The sequence below is a fragment of the Aphelocoma coerulescens genome, chromosome 3 (assembly GCF_041296385.1).
Source record: "Aphelocoma coerulescens isolate FSJ_1873_10779 chromosome 3, UR_Acoe_1.0, whole genome shotgun sequence".
In the NCBI taxonomy this organism is placed as follows: domain Eukaryota; kingdom Metazoa; phylum Chordata; class Aves; order Passeriformes; family Corvidae; genus Aphelocoma; species Aphelocoma coerulescens.
The window spans coordinates 62,201,659-62,221,793 of record NC_091016.1 but is presented as its reverse complement, the minus strand read 5'-3'; the positions used below and the strand labels follow the sequence as shown (position 1 = coordinate 62,221,793).

Here is a 20,135-nt window from a genome sequence, read left to right as displayed (position 1 = left end):
AGGACATAATGTCAGTGCACAGCAGGCACCGGGCCCGTGGCAACCTCCTCCCACCTCCTACAGGTCTTCCTGAGGACAAAATTGCATTATGAGCTGAGCCGCTTGCCTGTTGCAATTGCCGCTAAAGCATTAATCCTAACCTTTTTGTAGACTGCATCCATGCTTGCACCTCAGAGATGCTGGGCCAGATTGGAGAGGTGACATAAATCACGGTGTGCCTTATGAGTTGGTGAGTGGGAGGGGAGTGCACACTGGGGAAAATGACACCACGCAGGGGCGGGAGGGAGAAGGCTGTGGCAGGAAAAGCAGCCTGCGGCAGGATGTAGGAAGATGTGAGATAGCGCAGACTCTCTTTACTTAATGCCGTATTTTCTTACTGCCTCCTGTAGTTCTTGTTGCAGCCTCCCCTGCTGTCCTGTGCTGGTGCCCGCTGCCTCCATTTGCCCATGGTGGGGTGAGGTGCTTTAACCAACTGTAGGCTTTCATTTTGTGGGAAATGCCACTGTGGAACTGCTGTCCCATCTGAGGTGCAGGACACCACTACATCTGGCTTCCCACCCCATCTGTGCCATGTGTTTGTGAAGGCATGAGTTAGGGACTTATTTTAGGACAAGATGAAATGGCCTTAAGTAGCACCAGGGAAGGTTTAATTTGGGTATTAGGAAAACTTTCTTCATAGAGAGGTTAGTCAAGCAGTGGAACAGGCTGCTCAGGGAAGTGGTGGAGTCACCATCCCTGGAGGTATGTAAAAGTCTTGTAGATGTGGCACTCTGGGACATGATTTAGTGATGGACTTGGCAGTGTTAAGTGAATGGTTGGGCTCAATGATATTAAAGGTCTTTCCCAATCTAAATGATTCCATGATTCTACATTTGAGACAATAAGGTTCCAACACCCATAATTTAAACACTGGCCAAAGGAGAAAGCCTATAGCAGGAACTTACCAAAAAAGAAGACTTAATTCCCTGATTTTAAGATTTCAGTCTGTTCTGCAGAATTTTGGAAAATACTGGAATTTTGGAATGTAATAGTAAGTGTTGTATTTTCTTAAGTGTACAGTGAAGATAATTTTTCATTTTTCTAATATATTTTTCTGCAGTTTTCTTAGTTTAAACTCTCCTTTGTACATCTTTCTTTAAGTAGGTGCAATCTTAAAAAGATAGGTAATGTATTACTGTTGCTTAAACAGAATTTCTGCTCCAAATCTCAGTGGGGGGATAGGCTGAGGTTGTGATTGCTATGCTTTTAACTTTATAACTTAAGATCCCCAAGGTGTTTGAGGCTATGTGGTCCTGTCTCCTATTAACTTTATGGAAATGTACTGCCAGAATATGGTCTTCGGTATTTAAGCCTACTAACAATTATTTTGACATCCATATTTCCTCTAATATAATAACATTTATTCTTCATTTCAGATGAAAATTAAATTGTCTGAAGAATAGTATCATCAACTGATTTGTCTTGCATTGTCATGTTTATCTATTCTAGTAAAAAAATCAGTGATTATTAAATTTACCACTAAGGCACAGAATGAAAAGACAAAACCATGATGCTGCACAAAGAGTGCTCTTGCATCAATGGGAATTAATCACAGCATATCAAGAAAAGAACATGGTCTCAATTTCCCCCCTGGAGTTAATGTTAAAAGTTTAATCCTATTAACTTCAATTACTTTTTGTTTAATGTTAAAATCAGAGGAAAATAAAAATTGTAATGTCAGAATAATCATTTGGATTGAATCTTGCATGTGTAGTTGGCAATATGTTACAGTGGGCTTTTTTCCCTGTTGTAAATGAGAGAAAAGTAAAAACCTGTGTATTTTTGTTTAGCCCTGGCCCCAGCAGAACTGATGAGCAGTATTTGGAGCCACACAGGAAGGCTGCATAATGATGAAACAAACCCCTCTTGTGTGCGTCAGCCAATCAAGTCATGATATCAAATAGAAAAAGCAAAATTGTGGGAGAGACCATTTCCTAGCACAGCACTAGACAGCAGAGCACTAGACAGCACTAGGAATTTGGCATGAGTGTGGCTTCCAGTAGTGGTATTGCAGCCACAGGCTTTAAATAGTTGCAGATGTTCTGAAGGGGGTTGTGGGGACCGTCCCCGCCTTCCCTTTGGGAAGCAAGGAGTGAAGCACATGGCCTGCGGGAGCACAGAGTTGCCCTGGAAGGAGACTTGGCTGAACATATCTGAGCACCTCAGCTAAGCACAGCTGTGGCTTGTCCTGTTGCAGTCAAACCCATGGGAGGCTCAGGGCTCCTGTCAGGATGAGCAGTGGGATGGTCCGTGTGGCAGCCCAGCCAAGCCTGGCCAGCACCAGCAGTAGGCCAAGCCCTCCTGTTCTTGCCCAAGGGGCGACTCTTTGACTGCAGCCTGAAATGGGAGTAAGTAATGTTTCCCTTCCTGGCATCTCCTTCGTGCAGGGAAGGGCCAACATGCAGAACCAGGCTGTGAGAGAGCCGCTGTGTTCCACTGCCCCCAGGCCCCAGTGCTGCCATTGGCCGGGCACAGCCACCTCCATGGCATGGGATCTGCGCCCTGCCTTCGCCTCCTGCTGCTCCCCAGAGTTTGCTGGTACAGCTCTGGTTTTGCCTCTGAACCTATTCCCACAGTCCAATGGGCTGTTTATTTGGATGTCATAACAGAAAGCTTCCAGCTATTTGTTACAGGATGTCAGGATGCAAAAGCCACGTGGAAGTTCTGCCTGGTCTTTTCACCTTTACTCTTGTCATAATGTCAGTGAAAAGGGGAAGATTTCAAAATATGACTTTTACCCCCTTGTGTTCTCAAGTTTCTCAAGAAACAGGAAGCTGTTTTGCATAAAGGTAAGATTGTGTTTTTAACAAGAGAAGTTGGTGTTAGACAGACTAAATATACCCACACAGTCATACTCAGTGGGTAGTCCTGGCTATTTTTAGGCTTTATTTGTGCCTCTCTTTATTTGGTTTTTTTTTTTAGTGACACCTCCACTGTACTTTCAGCTCGTAGTGAGGCACCACTTCCTGTGGTGGTATGAAACTGGCAATTACAGCTGGCCTTGTCAGGTGTCATTTATCAGGCATTGCAGAGGGCTGGTTTCAGCAAAGGAAGAACAAAGCTTAATAAAAAAGAGAGAGAGGGAGAAGCATTCTGTTAATAATTTGCCCTTTGCAACAACAGACCCTTATCAGATCACCCACGCTCATCTGGCTGCTGACGCTGTACTTGCTTCATTAGTACGAGCTATTTTTACACCTTTTGTGTCTTTTGAGGAACCGAGTGGGCCTGCTGGCTTGTAGTGATTCATCATCTCCGGGTGAACAGGGTGTCCTCAAACCCTGTCGGTGGGGGAGGAAGGCAGAAGTAGGGGGAAGAGTTCAATTGAATAAGCAAGTCGATTAAGTCAATTATTTATCTTAGGTTTTCTGAGTGCTAAAACATCGCACTGTAGTCTTAAGGAAAATAACCCATGTGGTTTTGGTTTGCAATGCAGCATTTCAGATTATTAGGAGCTATCCCAAGGAACATTTAGTAATTATTAGTTCAAGTGTAGCTTAGCAAACATGAAGCCCTACATGTTTGTGCATATACTCTATGTGATCATTTCCCTGTCTATAAAGGGAATGTTGACAGCTAGACACGGGGATGTTCGGGAGTTGAACTTCATCTTTAAAGGTCCCTTCCAACTCAAAATATTGGGTTGCATGTTGGTGATGTTTTCTTTTGTTTGTTGTGTACAAGTGTCCTTGGTGTATCACAAGCACCCAGGAGACTTTTGGGCCAGACTGTTAGGTGATTTCACTTCTGATAATGGAAAGAAAAACTAAACTTGGTGGAATGAGCCAGGCAGGATGCAGGGGAAGGAGAATCCTGTATGAAGTTGTCTGGAGTTTTTTAAAGCTGAATGGCAATTGCTTTCCCTTTTGATGGACCATCAGTCCTGAGAATGTCCTCTTAAGAGCTTGCTGAGCTCTTGCCTGGTGGCTGAAATTAGGATTCTTTGCTGCCTTACTTCAACTTTTCATGGATAGGAGTAATTTGATGTTCAATGGTTTCATATTGCCCGTTTCCTTGGAGCAGTTTCAAAAGTTAGTGGTATGTGAGATACATATATGAAACTTCAAGGTGCTGTGGTGATGCACCCTAGTCTGACCTTGTCTGATAAAAAGTCATCATGAAACCTGAACAGTGTCTTTCCCAAAAACTGTTTTGGGTTTTATTGTGTTGTGCTTGTTGAGAATCTGTAACTTAGCTATCAGCTTGGTCTGTCCCTTAAATATCAACAGATCTGGAATAACAGAGATTTTAAATGTGGTTTCAGGCATTTTGGTAGATCTTCATCTCTTCAGAAGTGTTTGCTTGGGAGAGTGATGGTAATGTTATAAACACAGTTGATTTGTGTTTTGTAGAAAGAAACTTTAAGTGCAAAGAGTAAAATTTCATGTATACCTACAAAATGCAGCAAAAAGCATATGCATATTTTGCTGAAATTTTAGGAGGTGTTCTGATGCAATTGAATATTATACATACTGACTTTCAATGCTTCATACAGTAAAAAAGAAAAAAGTACTGTAAAATATGGCCAGAATAATTTTAAAGAGGGTTTTTTTTTCTTTTTTCCTCTGCTAGCTGTCCTAAGGGTTGTAAAGAAAGCAGCATTCTTAAATATGCAGTCTAATTAATGTATCCTACATTACCACTATAGTGATCAGAATCTTTAGGTGATGCTCAGTGACTGGATTTACTACACCAAAATGCCTGTATTGAGTCATTAGTCAAAATGAAAGATTTTGCTGCTGAGTAGTGACTGTTGTGACATCTGTGCGATATTTAGAATGTGAGGCTTAATAGCTGATCTCAGCTGAACTCTTACAAAGTATTCAGGATGGATTGAAATAAAACTGCTGTGAAGACCCATTTGGGGGCAAAAAGTGGAAAAAAAGTAGTAGGAACATGCTGCTGATGTTTAGCATGTGTGTGGTTTTGTTTTGACATGTGATGACCACAGAGCTTAGTAAACAGTGACAGGTTTTAAAATAAGCTTGTATAATAATTTGTGTGAGAGAAAAACAAATGCAAGCTCAGATGCTATAAATGTCTTCCTATGTAATTCTTCCAAGGGTGAGGGTTTCAGTCGGAGGCAGTGCATTTGCTCATTCAAAGTGGTGTTTGAAAGATACTGATATTTTCATGTGAAATGAAAGTGGTTTCTTCTGACATGGTGTGAAAGGAGGCATGGCTGTTCGCAAAATCTGCCGCAGTTGCATAATTAGGATTGTGTAACTTTTTAACTTAAAAAACCTCACTTCCCAGAAAATTAAGTTGTATTTTCCCTCTGAGGTGAAAATTCTAGGCAAAGGCCTGATGTTTTTCTCCTATTTCCTTTTGGCATGAAAAGAATAATTACTTTGTACCTAAAAATGTTGCTATATTTACACAAATTTTGTTGTGGTTTTTTTCCTGGGAAAACTCGGGGTAAAGTTGAATGATATCCTAACAGGGATTTGCTGGTACAGCTGTGTTCTCCCCAGTGGCTGCCCGTTTGCAGTTCTTGTGTGAAAATGATGAGGCATTTCAGCCTATGCATGTCTTTCAGTTAGGAAAATTCTTATATCTGAAAACTTTAACAATTTGAACTCTCCAGTGAAAATGTTCTTACCCTTCTTACTGTAGGTGATGTTTTACAAGTCTACAAATGACTCCAAACCACATCCGTGTGGGAATCTTGGTCTTTGCATACACTTTATCCTTTCCAAGTGCTGCTAAATTCATAGTTTACTTAATCTGTCCTTTATTAGGTGTGAAATTTCCCTTTCTGATTAACACATTTCTTTGTGTTGAATTGAGAAAAAAATTCTTTAATCTCAGTAATTTTCACCAGTTCTTCCAAATGCAAAACTTTCATTGCAATCCCAGTGGCATCACATAGCATCATTGATTAGTATCTGAGCCTTTGCTTTTCAGAGGTTTTTAGCCCTTTTTGGGCAGGGCCAAAACTCCTTTTCTAAATGGCAGGTGTGCAAAGAAAAGTAATTCTACAAACAGTCATTGGAAACTATTTGACACTTCTATGGTTTGGCACAGTATCCTTATGTTCAACTGCTGTGGCTCAGAAGAAAGTGAGATAAAGTTGAGTTTCTGGTGATAGAGAGTAGCCCAAGACTTAAGAGCTCATTTGTATCTCGGCACTGATTTGGATACTCCTATGCCTTGCTAATGTGTATTTAGTAAATACTGTTGCTTACTACTTAATTCACCCTTGAGAGACACTCATTCTTCTGCAGATAGCGCCAATGGAATTAGGTATCATATAAAACTTGTTTCAGCCGTCAAAATGGTGTTTAAAGAGGTCCTTAGTGATGGGCATCAGTTTCTGGCAGTTCTCTGCATGGGAGCTGTTCTCACTCTCATAAGTCACTGTGTACTACAATTCAAAGGAAAATGGGGGGGGGGGGGGTGGATGGAGGGGGTGGGCAGGGCAAAATCATTGTGGTATTTTTGTTGCCTTCTGAAATTTTAATAATACTGGGAGTACTGCTTGTCAGATCTGCCATTGCTCTGCCATTACATTTTAAGGTCCACGTGGGAAATGATTGGTATTTTATTAAACTCTTTACATTTTTTAACTTGTTCCCCAAGGAAATAAGTACCAGTGTGAAATGATTAGCAGTTTACATAGTTCTTTAGTTTTCTTGTTTAGTTTTATATCTGAATAATCCCAATCCTTTGCTCTTGTGTAGAGACAGATTCAGGATGTCCATGTCAGAAGGCAGTCAGACAGAACAGGTAGATTTTGTGTTATCTGACATGCTCTGTCAGACTCTTGAAGTGCACAGCAAGATTAGGCAACCAGAAACAAAATATTTACCTGATCCATTATAAGCAGTGGGATCAGAGGGATCAATTAACTGCTAATTGATTGACAAGTTTGTTTGACTTGTTGGCTGTTTTGGCATCTCTTTGATAGCAGGGTTTTGTTCAGTTCAAGGAGAAGAATTGTGATTTGTTTTCAAATTCCTACCTATAAAGGAAGTGTTTAAGATTAATTTGGTGCCTGCACAGTTTTTTTCTCTTTTTTTTTTTTTTCTTCTAATACTCATCCTGTGGAAATAAGTGTTCAACTGGTCTTTGGCAACGTTAAAGCTTTTTTTATACATTTTTTTCCATCTGGTAGTAATGTGTATATTGTGTATGATGCTGAAACAGGAAATAGTGATCTACTTTTCAGTGAGCAATCCTTGTCATTGTAGTTAAAAGCATTGTGTTAAAGCATTTCTGCTTAGACTTCTTCTATGGCTTCCTAAAATACACTCAATTTGAAGTTAAGGTTTTTGGTTGGTACTATTTTTCTACAGAGAGTGGCAGTTTAAAATTATATTTGAGATACTTAATGTAGCAAAAACTGAGTGTTTTGCTGCAGCTGTACTCAAAGCATTTATGATACAAACCAACATCTCTTAATGAAAATCGCCCATGTTTTTTTACTACTGTGTAATTGAACATTTCTTGCAATATATGTTACACTTTTCTCTGTAGACATCTTAGAGGTGTTGGATTAGTTTATTTTCACCTTGTGGAAAATAACTTCAGATATTTAGCATGTAGGATGTAAAAGCCTAAACCTAAGGGGTCTGACTGTTTTTATGAGGAGTAAATCTGGAATTATGTCCTTGGATTTGCAACTCATTGCCTCAGATTCATACCAGATTAATGTAGAGCAGAATTTGGCTCTCCTTCTTGCTGTCAGAATAATTTGTCTCCTTTTAGTCTCTCCCAGTCAAGTCTTGTATCTGTTCAAAGCTTCTTGAAGACAAATGAGAGGCTCTTGTTTCATACCTGATTTTACTGTTAGTGTGTGCCTGACCTCTGACTCAGTAGGGTCATATTCAGAGCCTTGCTCTTCTTCACAGCAAGTACACACAGACATTTATATGAAGTGTCTGAATAGGTGTAAGATCCTATGGTTCGGGTTATCAGGTGTTAGGATACAACAGATTTGATGATTTAATTGTATTTTTAGTTGGTTTCAGTGTGCTTTCAAGCAGACAGATTCCAGTTATTTTCTTCAACATACTCTGATAATGGTCTCAGCTAATAGTTTGAATTATCTGAATTAATTAAGATTAAGGTGAATTTGGTAAAGGCATAAAATTAATGAAATACTCAATACTACTACAATTATCTAAGATGTGTTACATGCCAAATCTCAGTGGCTGAGATTCTAGAACAGCTCTCAAAATATAAGCCAGATTTAGTTCAAGCACTGAAATAATAATTGCACAAATCAAAATTCCAGGTTTTATACCACTTCTAGTTTATGCGCAGAATCTGCCCCTCGAAACCAGCAACTACCAGGGACACAAATGTGCACTCATGAGAGTAAAAGCCTGAAGCTGGTGTTTGGTCACAGTGAGGCTTCAGTCTGCCCTTGATGTATCTGTAACTGGATCCTCTCAGTGAGTCCCCTCAGTTTCTGGCTTCTTGAGGAAGCCTTGTGAGCACAATATAGCAATGGAGAACAGATCCTGCCCTGTAGCTTGTCCTCAAGTAAGCTTAGTACAGTTTGTTAGATCATTGTGTACTGTGTTTACTCGCTGAGCAGTGTTTGGGTTTGTATTGGATAGTACTTTTAAATGACATTTTAAAAAGTATATTGTAATAATTAGTTCAGCTTCCCCCCCCCCAAAAAAAAACCACAACAAAAAAAAACCCCAACAACAAAAAGCCCCCCAAACCCATATGTATTATTCTAAATATTTCAGGGTTTTTCCAAAACTGTGGTTCTCTGGCTGGTTTTGAAGAGTGGCAGTACACTCAATAAAGCACTGAAGTCCAGAGGGCAAGCAGAACATCTGGGGTGGAAGTTATTAACAAATTAGAGCAGTGTCTTCAAATGTGAAGAGGTAACAACAGCAGTTACAAGACAGAAAGTGGTAGATTAAAATAAATACATCTAACCTGTTTTAAAAGAGCTGCCTTCTTTGAATTGCATGTGCAAAATGATGTCTTACAACTCCTGCCAAACTACAGCAAAAGCCCAGGAATCCTCCCATTCCCCAGCAATTCAAGACTGCCAAGTGTCAGTGGTGGGCATAGGAATTTACAGTCATTCCTAGAGGTGTTCAAATAGACAGGTACAAAACCACAGTCAGATGGTCAGCTTATCCCCCTAACCAGGGGCTGTTGGAAATGCAAAGAGAATCTCTCTGGTCAGGAATGGGATGTCTTTTTGCTAAACTGGGAAATTAAATTATTTCTTTTTCCTTTTCTTTTTAGTTAGTACGATTCAATAACAGCAAGTGTGATGTCAAGTAGTATAAAAAAGCTTGCAGTTGGTCATCTTTTTTTTTTTCATTTGGGTAAAATGCCAAAACTATACACCCCAAGGACTGCATTCTTTTTGTTATGTTGCTACATAACATCCTCAGCCCATGAATGAATATATAACCTTGGAAAGAAGGATGAACAAATGCTTACCTATCTTCATGCCAGTTAAACCTTTCAGTTCAGAGGTGCACACTGGATGCTGGTTGAGAGCTGTTCTTCAGATTTAGCCCACCTATGACCTTGCCTATGTAGAAGAAACTATAAATCCATGTTTTACTAGGAATCCCAGTCTTTTTTTTCACTGGGATATCAACACCAAGCAGTTCTTCGGGGAATCTCATTAGCAGGAGAGAGGGAAACGTAGGACAGCAAGATGAAAGTGTGCTCTCTTTCTCCTGAAAGGCCAAGGCAATTTTCTTCTGAGTTGCAGGTGAGGAAGAGCTCAGAGGTGGCCTTTCTTGTAAGGCTGCTGGGCTTATCCCAGACAGAAACTAGACTTGCCTAATACAGGTCTTGGCAGTGGTCTGTGTGTGAATGTAAGGATTTCATAGGAACCACTGCAGTTTATCTGTGCTAACACTTGTCCTATAGAATACAAATTCTTCAGGGGCCAGTTACTGTGGTTTCAGGCTGGCTTTGTGCTGGCAGAGCTGGAGAGAAAAGATTTAAAACAAGGCTGGATCTGACCCTTAGTTCTTATGCTAGAGTCAATATTTATTCTGTATGGTGTACTCAGGATTTAGCCTGGAAGACATAAGCTTCCAATTTGTTCACTTGCAAGAACTGTAATATGAGCTACAAATTGAGAAGCAGTAAAAGTAATATTTTGCCAAATTTTATTTTAAAGCTGTTGAGTGTAACCATTTTAATGGTCTGAAAAAAAAAGAGTAAAAAAAGGAATAATCTTGGAGCTCTGCAGTCAATCAGATACACATCCCCTGCATACAGCTCACAAAGGCACCCTAGTTAAAAAAGGAGCAGTAGGATAATGTTCCTTTCTACAAAGTTTTGAAAATCTTGATTTAGTAGGTGCATCTGACATAAATACAGCTCCTGGTTTCCAAATAATCTTCTCATGTTCAAAGTTTTCATAGAAGTGAAATGTCCTGTTTTGAAGCAGGCAGATAGCACAGCTAATGTGACTGGGGGAGCTGGCTCTCAAGCCACATTCCTATCAGGAAACCTGGCTTGGCCCCCAGCCAGGAAGGACTTTGCAGCTCCTGTCAAACAATGTGCTCCGTGCAACTCCCATACGGCTTCTGATCCGTGTAGGTGGGCTACTCTTATTCACTCCGGCAGAGCTGAGCCGTGCCAAAGGTATAAAAAATTGTGCACTTTTATCATCCTTAGTTCCTTGGTTTTAAGTAGGTAGTTCTTGAAATATAAAGAGTTTCTGTCTATCGAATAGTATATGTTTGATGAAAAGCAATATTTAAAAGTGTACTTACAATTTTTTCTAAAGGAGAAACGTTAGTCACTTGGAAAAATGGAAGTCTGTTGTTGGTTTAATACCTTTGGCTGTGGATGCAGCCAGATTAGATAGAGTCTTGACTGGATAAAACAGATAGAATGCCAGCTAGCTTTGCAGCGTCTTACATTTCTCCAGTTAGGCCAGTCTCCCATTAGGGAGGGGAAAAAGAACAAGAGAAATAGTATTAAAGCCATCTTTGACACAGGATGGATGGCAGCTCAAACCAAACCAGAAATTATTATGTTTGTTCTGGAAAGGGATTTATTTTCCCCAGGAGAGTGGCTCTGGCCAAATTTACGCCGTCAATAATCTCTGTAATTAGTCTATACCTGTTTCATAGTGTAGGTTAAAAAATTGTACAGAATTCTGAAATTGCGGGAATGCAGAATGGCTTTAACTCTGTAACAGAGGTCTCAGTCCAGAACAGAAAAGTTTTGGATGTATATTAGCATCATCTTTTGCTGAAATAAAACCATTGCTGTCACATTGCTGTGACTGGCAGATTACTTCTATAAAGGTACTCTCAGTAAAAGGAGTATGGCAAAGAAAGGATACTCCCATCTTCTAGAAATTTCTCCTTCACCATTTGCAAAATTGCCTAATAAGGAGAAGAGTATTTTTCTTTGAAGATGGATAATAACTTTATGCTCTTTCAGTGAGGAACGTTCACTCTTGTCCCTGTTTCTGCCTTCTCCCAAGCCACACATTTTCCTTTACATCTGTGCTTGTATATTGGCCTCATCAGTGGCCTGCGATTCAGTGTAGCTCAGCTGCTGAAAGTGGTTGCCACTTACCTGCCACTTCCTCTTGAGCCCCTGCCGAGCTGCTCTGTCCTAACCACTTCTGTACATTGTACCTCGTGCACAAGGATTTCTTTTTCCATTTGGACTGACACTTTTTATTTGAGGAAGTTGATTAGGAATTAAAAAAAAAAAAATTATGCCTGGATTGCATTTTTCTTTTTTATTTTAGAGAATCAGACAAAAGAGTTATTTAAAAAAACCATTAGCACATCAAAGTTGAATGGCATTCGGACCTAAAATATTCTGGTTTACATTTGATAGCTTGCTGTTACTTTGTACTACAGGGGATTTCTCTATAGTTAAAATTAAATAATAGTTGGCTAAACCAACATTCCATCGGTTATTGCTGGCCTAACTACTGATATATTATTTATACTACTAAATAATTAATTAATAAAAGGTAGCATGGTAGTGATTCTATTTGTGTCAAGTTATCAGGCTTTGTTAATGACCATTTGTTCTTGGAAAGTGTTATTAATTACAAAGAATTAAAAAGTATTTTTCAATTTTTGTTGATTTTTTTCCTTTATAGACTTTATTTTTTTTAATCATTTTTTGGTGTCATTCAATGGAGAAAACATGAGTGCTCTAACTTCTTTGTGACAGCTGCTAATTGAGGAACATTACAACAGTCTATATCCCCTACTCTGAAACCAATGTTCCAGCTGTTTCTAAAGATCTGTTCTTTAGAGATGCTCTGACTTTTGGCATAAATAAAAACCATAAAGAAATGCTGCCATTGTTGCTTTTGTTATCACAATTGAGCAAACATCCATTTTAATGAAACAAAGGCAAAAAAATCTGGTTTTGAGGAAAGATTTGTTGAAAACTGGAAGGGAGAGTCCTTCCTCGATGGGAGAAATGGTCTTAAGGCAATGAGATGATGTTCAGGCTCCCTCTTCTCCAAGCTGGTCTTTTCAACAATACGGAGTAGCCTGCAGTGCGATGACAGTCACAGAGGTGGCAAATCATGGCAGTCACAAAAGTCTTTTAGTCATGTATTCTGTAATTTTCTTCTGTAAGTTTCTTCTTTGAGAAGGCAGACATATATTCTTTAGCAGTATCACACAAGTGTTAACTAATTTGGACACCTACTCCAGTTTCACTACATTTTCTTGTCCCTGAGTGATGACACCCTGACCAGGAGTTTGTGCTGGTCCCTGAAACATTTAATGAGAGGCCTGGAGTCTAAAAGTATTAGCTGGAGAGAGGCATTGAAAGGGGATTTACCAAGAGGATTCAGGGATAATCTGGGTTTAACAAAGGCATAGGAATGAAGAGGTACATTGGCAGCTCTCTTTTCACTGATTCAGGAAGGTGAGACTTTATTAATTTAGACTTGCTGTTATTCATCTACACATTAGATACCTAAGTCCTTTAAAACTGTTCATGGTTATAGTCTTCAAATGTAATTGCTCAGACCTCCAAGATACAGCATGAAATTTTCTAGTGGATGAGTAAATGAAATTTTCAGACCTCTACTGTAAAGAATAGAAGATTTTCATCATCATCTATACCTAATATCAAAAATTTCTTATAATTGTATTTTTTTTCCCACAGGAATTTTGAAGATAGTCATGCCTATTAGATGTTTAGAAGATGCAGGTAATTACTTTATAATGAAAAAAAATTGTAGATGCCTATTACCTGTGTGTTTTCCTGCACTTTGCTATTGTTTCTATGAGCCAAATTCAGTTTCTCCACTGTAGGAATGAAAAGTATTCCAATATCTCTAACACTGATTTTTTACCTCTTTCCTTGCTAGTATTAAATCATGATTATCTTTATAATTCTCATTATTTCATCCAGAAAATGTTCTGTGTTTGGATAGTATGAAAACAGAAAGCACAGATTCTGCTTCAAATTCAAATGCTATACTTTTCTATGAAAATCATACCTCTGAGCTTTTGGTCTTCATAATAGACCTGTGGAAACCTATTGCATTTAAGCATTAAAAATGCATGTAGACCTGGATGGAATTGTTTCATCAGTGAAATCTAAAATGCTAAAGTCACATAAACACGGTCTCTAATACATCCTTTACTCCCAGCAAGACTTTCTCACTAAAATTTAACGTAGTGATTGGAAGATGGAGTTGGGGAAAAGTACCAGTAGTGCTGTGTTTGAAATGCCTCTTTGATGTCTCTTTTTTAACTGTTTAAAAGTAGCTTAGAATGGTGAACACCACCTTCTTATAAAAACAGTTAGATGATCTAAGGTAAGAAGTACCTCACTTCAGTAATTTTTTAGCAATATTCAGTATATACCCCAAGGAACTCTGCCTAGTGGATTGTGAGAAACAAGCATCTCCATAGTGGAGAGCCATGCACATAGACAGCCTCTGTGTCAGAAGCACCTATCATGGTATGGAAAGATTTCTTCTCTGATCAACCTCCTTTGACTTCAGAGGAAGGCCAGGTGACTAAAGTGCATGTCTGAGCCATAGGTGAGTAATACTGGATAAGGTAATTCCCACCCACAGTGTTAGGCTTCTATTTTCAGCAATGATTGCTGAAAGAGCTTTGAAAGTATGTGGTGGACTTTCTGATACAAAGCCTTTAAACTGTCCCCTGAAAGCCTTCCAAAGCTACTGTTTAATTTGGAAAGTGTAGGTCTCTATTTTCTATTCTAGAGCTGCTGTTGGGTAGTGATTATGCTTGTGTGCAGTCTCTGGAGCCAGTCTTTACTGTGTCTGCTCACAAAAGGGAGTTTTGTGAAATGTAGTTACCTTTGCTTAAGTCCCTCAGTAATTTCCATGTAAGGCTAAATAGAAGTGCAACGGACTGCACTGAAAGTGTTGTTTAGTATGGCTGTACTAACTGGTGTGTGTGGGTTTGTTTTTTTTTTTTATTTTATATTTCCGTACAGATATCTGTGTCACCATGGAAGAGATGAAGAGAACTTTGCTCTAGGAGATCATAAATATCTCTGGATCATTCTGCATCTCATTATTTAATAACAATGGAACATGTCCAAATGCTATAACAAGTCTTTGCAAATGTATAATAAACTGTTTAGGAAAGTTCATGCCATGAACAGAACTGTATAATACTCTCATTAGTGTACAGACACAAATCTAATGCCTATAGACTACTGCGTGGAAAGTTCCAAAGAGAAAGAAAAGTCTGTGAACTTGCAACAGCCCTGGAAAAATGGGAGCAACAAAACTTTAAAAAGCACAGCTTTGGGCACACTCCATGTGTCTGCACAGCTTTCAAGTGAACTAGCACTTAAGACCTTGTGTAACAAAATGGACTCTGGGGACACAGCTATAGGGCAAAAAGCTACCTCAAGGTCTGGAGAAACTGCTAAAGTACCAAGTAGATGGAGGCAAGAACATTCAGCTGTTATTAAGATGAGCACTTTCGGCAGTCAAGAAGTACAGCGGCAACCACAAGTAGATCACGAGCAAATAGGAAACACAGCATCAGCACAACTTTTTAGTTCTGGGAAACTGGTATCATCAAGTGAAGCTGCACAGCAAGTCACAGAGAAGCAATATCCTCAGCATTGTCCAAGCCCATACTCATGTCAACATTCACTTTCCTTTCCACAGCATTCGTTGCCACAAGGCTTCTTGCACAACATAAAGCCACATCAGAGCTTGGAAGGCCCTCCATGGCAGTTTCCTAGCCACTTGCAATCAGTTGCCTCAGAGGACTTGTTTCCTTTTCATATGCATAGCCATAGTGGAGGTTTCTCCAGGAAGAAGATTTCAAGTTTGAACCCTGCATACAGCCAATATTCACAGAAATCTTTAGAACAATCAGAAGATGCTCACAAAAAAGAGCACAAACCCAAAAAGCCTGGCAAGTATATTTGTCCTTACTGTAATCGGGCCTGTGCCAAACCTAGTGTACTTAAAAAGCATATTAGGTCTCATACTGGTGAGCGACCATACCCTTGTGTTCCTTGTGGTTTCTCCTTCAAGACAAAAAGCAACCTTTACAAACACAGGAAGTCACATGCCCATGCAATTAAGGCAGGATTGGTACCTTTCACAGAGTCAGCAGTCTCTAAATTGGACCTTGATGCCAGTTACATCGATGTGGAAGCTGAAATACATTCAGATGGTGAGCAGAGCACAGACACTGATGAGGAGACCTCACTCCTAGTGGAAGCGTCTGACAAACTGAGCCCCATCTCGCAGCTCCCACTGGACATTGCTAGCAGGAGTGGTTTTCACTCCTCCATGGAAGAGTCCTTGGTGGGGCCGATGAAAGTCCCCATTTTGATTATCCCTAAAAGTGGGATCCAGTTACCAAGTGAGAGTTCACCATATATTAGCTCTGATATGTTGCAAACCCCATCCTTAAGTACCAAGTCTGATGACTCTCACACAGTTAAACAGCGACTTGCACTAAGACTGTCAGAGAAGAAAGGACAAGATTCTGAGCAGTCATTAAACCTCCTGAGCCCCCACAGTAAAGGAAGCACTGACTCTGGCTATTTTTCCCGCTCAGAAAGCGCTGAGCAGCAAATTAGCCCACCAAATACTAATGCAAAGTCTTATGAAGAGATAATTTTTGGGAAGTTCTATAGGATTAATCAAAGGACAGCACTAACTGTAGCCACAACAAATCAGGAACACAGTTTAATGGGTAGAAAGGGCAAAACAGACCCATCACCTCTTTTAAATAACAGATTAGATATCAAGATGCTTGAGGAACACATTTCTCACCTGACTCCAAATAAAGAGGAACTCATTGACTCCAGTAATTTGAGCACTATTAAATCTACACAAGTTTATCCAGGCAGCAATACAGAATGTAGACAATCCCAGACCACATCATCCATCAAAAGTGAATCCAACTTGTACCAAGTCAATCAGCAGGGTGATGTGCCTGTCCTTCTAGAGCCCCCAGTAGATTCCTCTCCTCTTATTAGAAGTAACTCCATGCCAACCTCTTCTGCAAACAGCCTAAGTATTCCCCCATCTCTGAGAGGAAGCCATTCATTTGATGAGAAGATGACTGGCTCTGATGATGTCTTTTATCCTGGGACAGTGGGGATATCCCACCAAAGGATGTTAAGAAGGCAGGCTGCCTTTGAACTGCCATCTGTACAGGAGGGGCACTCAGATTCAGACTATCATGGAAGACCAGGGAAAAATATCATTATTGCTTCCAGCAGACAGACAGCAGGTGACAAAGGACCATCCTTGAAAGAGAAGAAAGGAGACAAGACCTTTTATGACTATGATGCCAGTGGAAAGCACTACAGAAAGTGGGAAGAATTTGAAGCTCAGAAACAGAACTACAGGGACTCGCCATCCTTAGGTGGGATGAACAAGGGGGGAGAGTTTTTTATTGATCCACTTGGACAATCTCAGTCAGTGCCATCCATGCTTGGAACAACTTTTGAAAACAGGAAGCGCAGGAAAGAGGAGAGTGTTGGAGATGAGGAAGACAGTCCTATGATTTGCAGCAGTACAACTGGCACCCCTGGAGGAATTCAACCTTTGGACTTGGATCCCAAATCCCAAATTCAGGAAGTGCCAAGAAGTGGATTTGCCCTTCAAGGCCTGGACAATGTTCCCCATTGCCATGTGGAGCGTTTTGAAATGTGCAGGCCTTACTTGCAGTCTGGAAGTCCAGCAGCTTCTCTGGAAGACTCACCCCTAACTGCAGAGCAAGAAAAGACTGCAGAATCACTGGTTAGAAGGCCCCCTGGAAATGTCATCTCTGTCATTCAGCACACAAATTCATTGAGTAGGCCAAACTCATTTGAAAGGTCTGAATCTACAGAACATATTGCATGCCAGCAGGAAAAGATCTATTCACCATCAGAAACATGTGAGAGTGAGATTTGTGAGTCCCCGATGAGCCCAGACCGAGCTCCACAAATGGAAAATGTTGACACCGGTAAGCCATCCCCATCCCAGCAGCCTCAGCCATGTCATATGCAGCCCAGGTTGGTTCGCCAGCACAACATACAGGTACCTGAAATTCGTGTCACAGAGGAGCCAGATAAGCCTGAAAAAGATAAAGAAGTGCAGAGTAAAGAGCAGGAGAGACCCACTGAAGAATTCCAGTGGCCCCAGAGAAGTGAAACCCTTTCTCAACTTCCAGCTGAAAAGCTACCACCCAAAAAGAAGCGTTTAAGACTGGCTGACATGGAGCACTCCTCTGGAGAATCTAGCTTTGAGTCTACAGGTACCAGCCTCTCTCGCAGCCCTAGCCAAGAAAGTAATTTGTCTCACAGTTCGAGTTTTTCAATGTCCTTTGAAAGAGAAGAGAATGTGAAGTTCATCACACCTCCCAAACAAGATGAATTTGGAAAACAGTCTGAGTTTTTAACAGTTCCAGCAGGTGCTTACTCACTTTCCGTCCCTGGGCATCACCATCAGAGGGAAATGAGACGCTGCTCATCTGAACAGATGCCCTGTCCTCATGCTGCTGAAATCCCAGAGATCCGAAGTAAATCCTTTGACTATGGGAACCTGTCTCATGCCTCTTCAGCTGGAACACCTACTGTGGCATTGTCTCCATCCCGAGAAAGAAAGAAATGCTTCTTGGTTCGCCAAGCTTCCTTCAGTGGTTTTCCAGAGATTTCCCAGGTTGATCAGAGCACAGAACAAAGTATAAAGCAGGAGCAGATGGAGCATTCACAGGTTGGTCTTCGCTCTTCCCAGCTTGCCTGGCATCACTCCCCTTCCTCTGTACTTCAGCCCATTCAGGTAGATGACTCTGGAAAACAGGCTATTGGCTCTTGTGCTCAGCTTAGTAATAGCTCATCCCACCTTGCCCAGCAACAGGCTCTTGTTGCAGACAGCCCGGAAATGTTAAGGACTCCCTTAATCCAACAAGCACCTTATATTCCTAACAAACATCCATCAGAGCAGCAGCAGCTATTTGCACATCAGGAAAAGGTCCCATTTCCTCCTATTCATAGCACCTTGTTTCAGTTCCCCTATCCAGCTGTCTGCATGGTTCACTTACCACCATCTCAGCAGCCTATCTTGTGGCAGTCCTGCACAGAACCTCTGCACTTCCAGCATCAATTTGTACAACAGCTGCAGAAATCTTATATCAAACAGCCTTTCCAAACAGACGTTCCTCCAAGTTATCACCTGGAACATGCACCAGAGCTTATTGGAAAGAAAGCAGCTGATTATGTGCATGCTAAAGAGCAAGCATACCAGCATTACTCAGGAACATCTGGGCCCTATTCAAAAAATACTCTTGCTAAGTACCAGTCAGACCATAGCATTAAACCAACAGATACCTCCTCTGAGCAGCATCTTCAGACAGATTTTGACTCCCCAAGTGATGGATCTGTACAGCCTTTGCCAGGAACAGTTGTTCCTGTTAGGATTCAAACCCATGTGCCATCTTATGGTAGTGTCATGTACACAAGCATTTCCCAGATCCTTGGACAGAGCAACAGTCCTGCAATTGTAATTTGTAAAGTTGATGAGACAGTTTCTCAAAGAACATTGGCAACTAATGCAACCATGCAAGGAATTGGATTTAACATAGCTCAGATGTTGGGTCATCATGGAGGACTAGAAAAATATCCTTTATGGAAAGTGCCGCAGACACTTCCACTTGGACTGGAGCCACCAATTCCTTTGTGTTTGCCTTCTACTTCTGACATGGCTTCTACCTTGGGAGGAAGCAAAAGAATGCTTTCCCCTGCCAGCAGCTTGGAGCTCTTCATGGAGACTAAGCAGCAGAAACGAGTCAAAGAAGAAAAAATGTATGGGCAGATAGTTGAGGAACTAAGTGCAGTTGAGTTAACTAACTCAGATATAAAGAAAGATTTTCCAAGAATGCAGAAGCCTCAACTAGTAAGACAGAGCTGTGCTACTGAGCCAAAAGAAAGTGTGCCATCCATGTCATCCTCTTCATCGCTGTCATCCTCATCATCTCAAGATTTCCCCCCTGTCAGCATGGCAGGAGCTGATGCATTCCCACTGAGCAGAGAGAAACTTCCCAGTTTTGATTCCACATCACCGGGACAGAAGTCCAGTGGCCCATCTGAAGGAAGAGACTCACCAGAAGAGTTGGATGTGGATGAAACAGCCTCAGATATGAGCATGAGTCCACAGAGGTCTTCATTGCCACCAGGAGAAATTCAGACAGAAGACCAACTGAAACATCAAAAATTGCCTCTTGGGATGTTAGTCCAGATGTCATCTAATACTGTTGGGAAAGTCACAGCCTCAACCATTCTCCTGACAGATGTAGCAGATTTTCATCAGATCCTTCAGTTCCCAAGTCTGCGTACTACGACTACTGTGAGCTGGTGTTTCTTAAACTATACAAAACCCAATTACACTCAGCAACCAACCCTCAAAGCTTCTGTTTATGCTTCATGGTGTATAAGTTCATGTAACCCAAACCCATCTGGGCTAAGTACAAAGACCACTTTAGCACTTCTGAGGTCCAAGCAAAAATCCACCACGGAAATCTACACCCTGGCTGCTATGCACAGACCTGGAGCTGGTAAACTGACATCATCAAGTGCATGGAAGCAGTTTGCTCAGGTAAATAAGAAATTTTAATAAAATTAAATTCATATACGTTTATATGAGAAATTTCTAGTAA

General features: G+C 40.7%; 1 protein-coding gene across 10 annotated transcripts in view; it reads left to right on the top strand.

The window, feature by feature from the left end:
• Nucleotides 1-20,135, top strand: part of HIVEP2 (HIVEP zinc finger 2) — a 137,362-nt gene that overhangs the window by 98,588 nt on the left and 18,639 nt on the right. For 9 of the 10 annotated variants that reach the window (XM_069010539.1, XM_069010538.1, XM_069010541.1 and 6 more), the window contains 2 exons: nucleotides 13,144-13,188; nucleotides 14,452-20,074. In XM_069010539.1, coding sequence (XP_068866640.1) covers nucleotides 14,663-20,074 — 5,412 coding nt within the window. In that variant the 5' untranslated portion in view covers nucleotides 13,144-13,188; nucleotides 14,452-14,662. Of the gene's footprint in view, nucleotides 1-13,143; nucleotides 13,189-13,833; nucleotides 14,030-14,451; nucleotides 20,075-20,135 lie in introns of those variants that run through there. The other variant, XM_069010542.1, reaches the window with a different exon arrangement.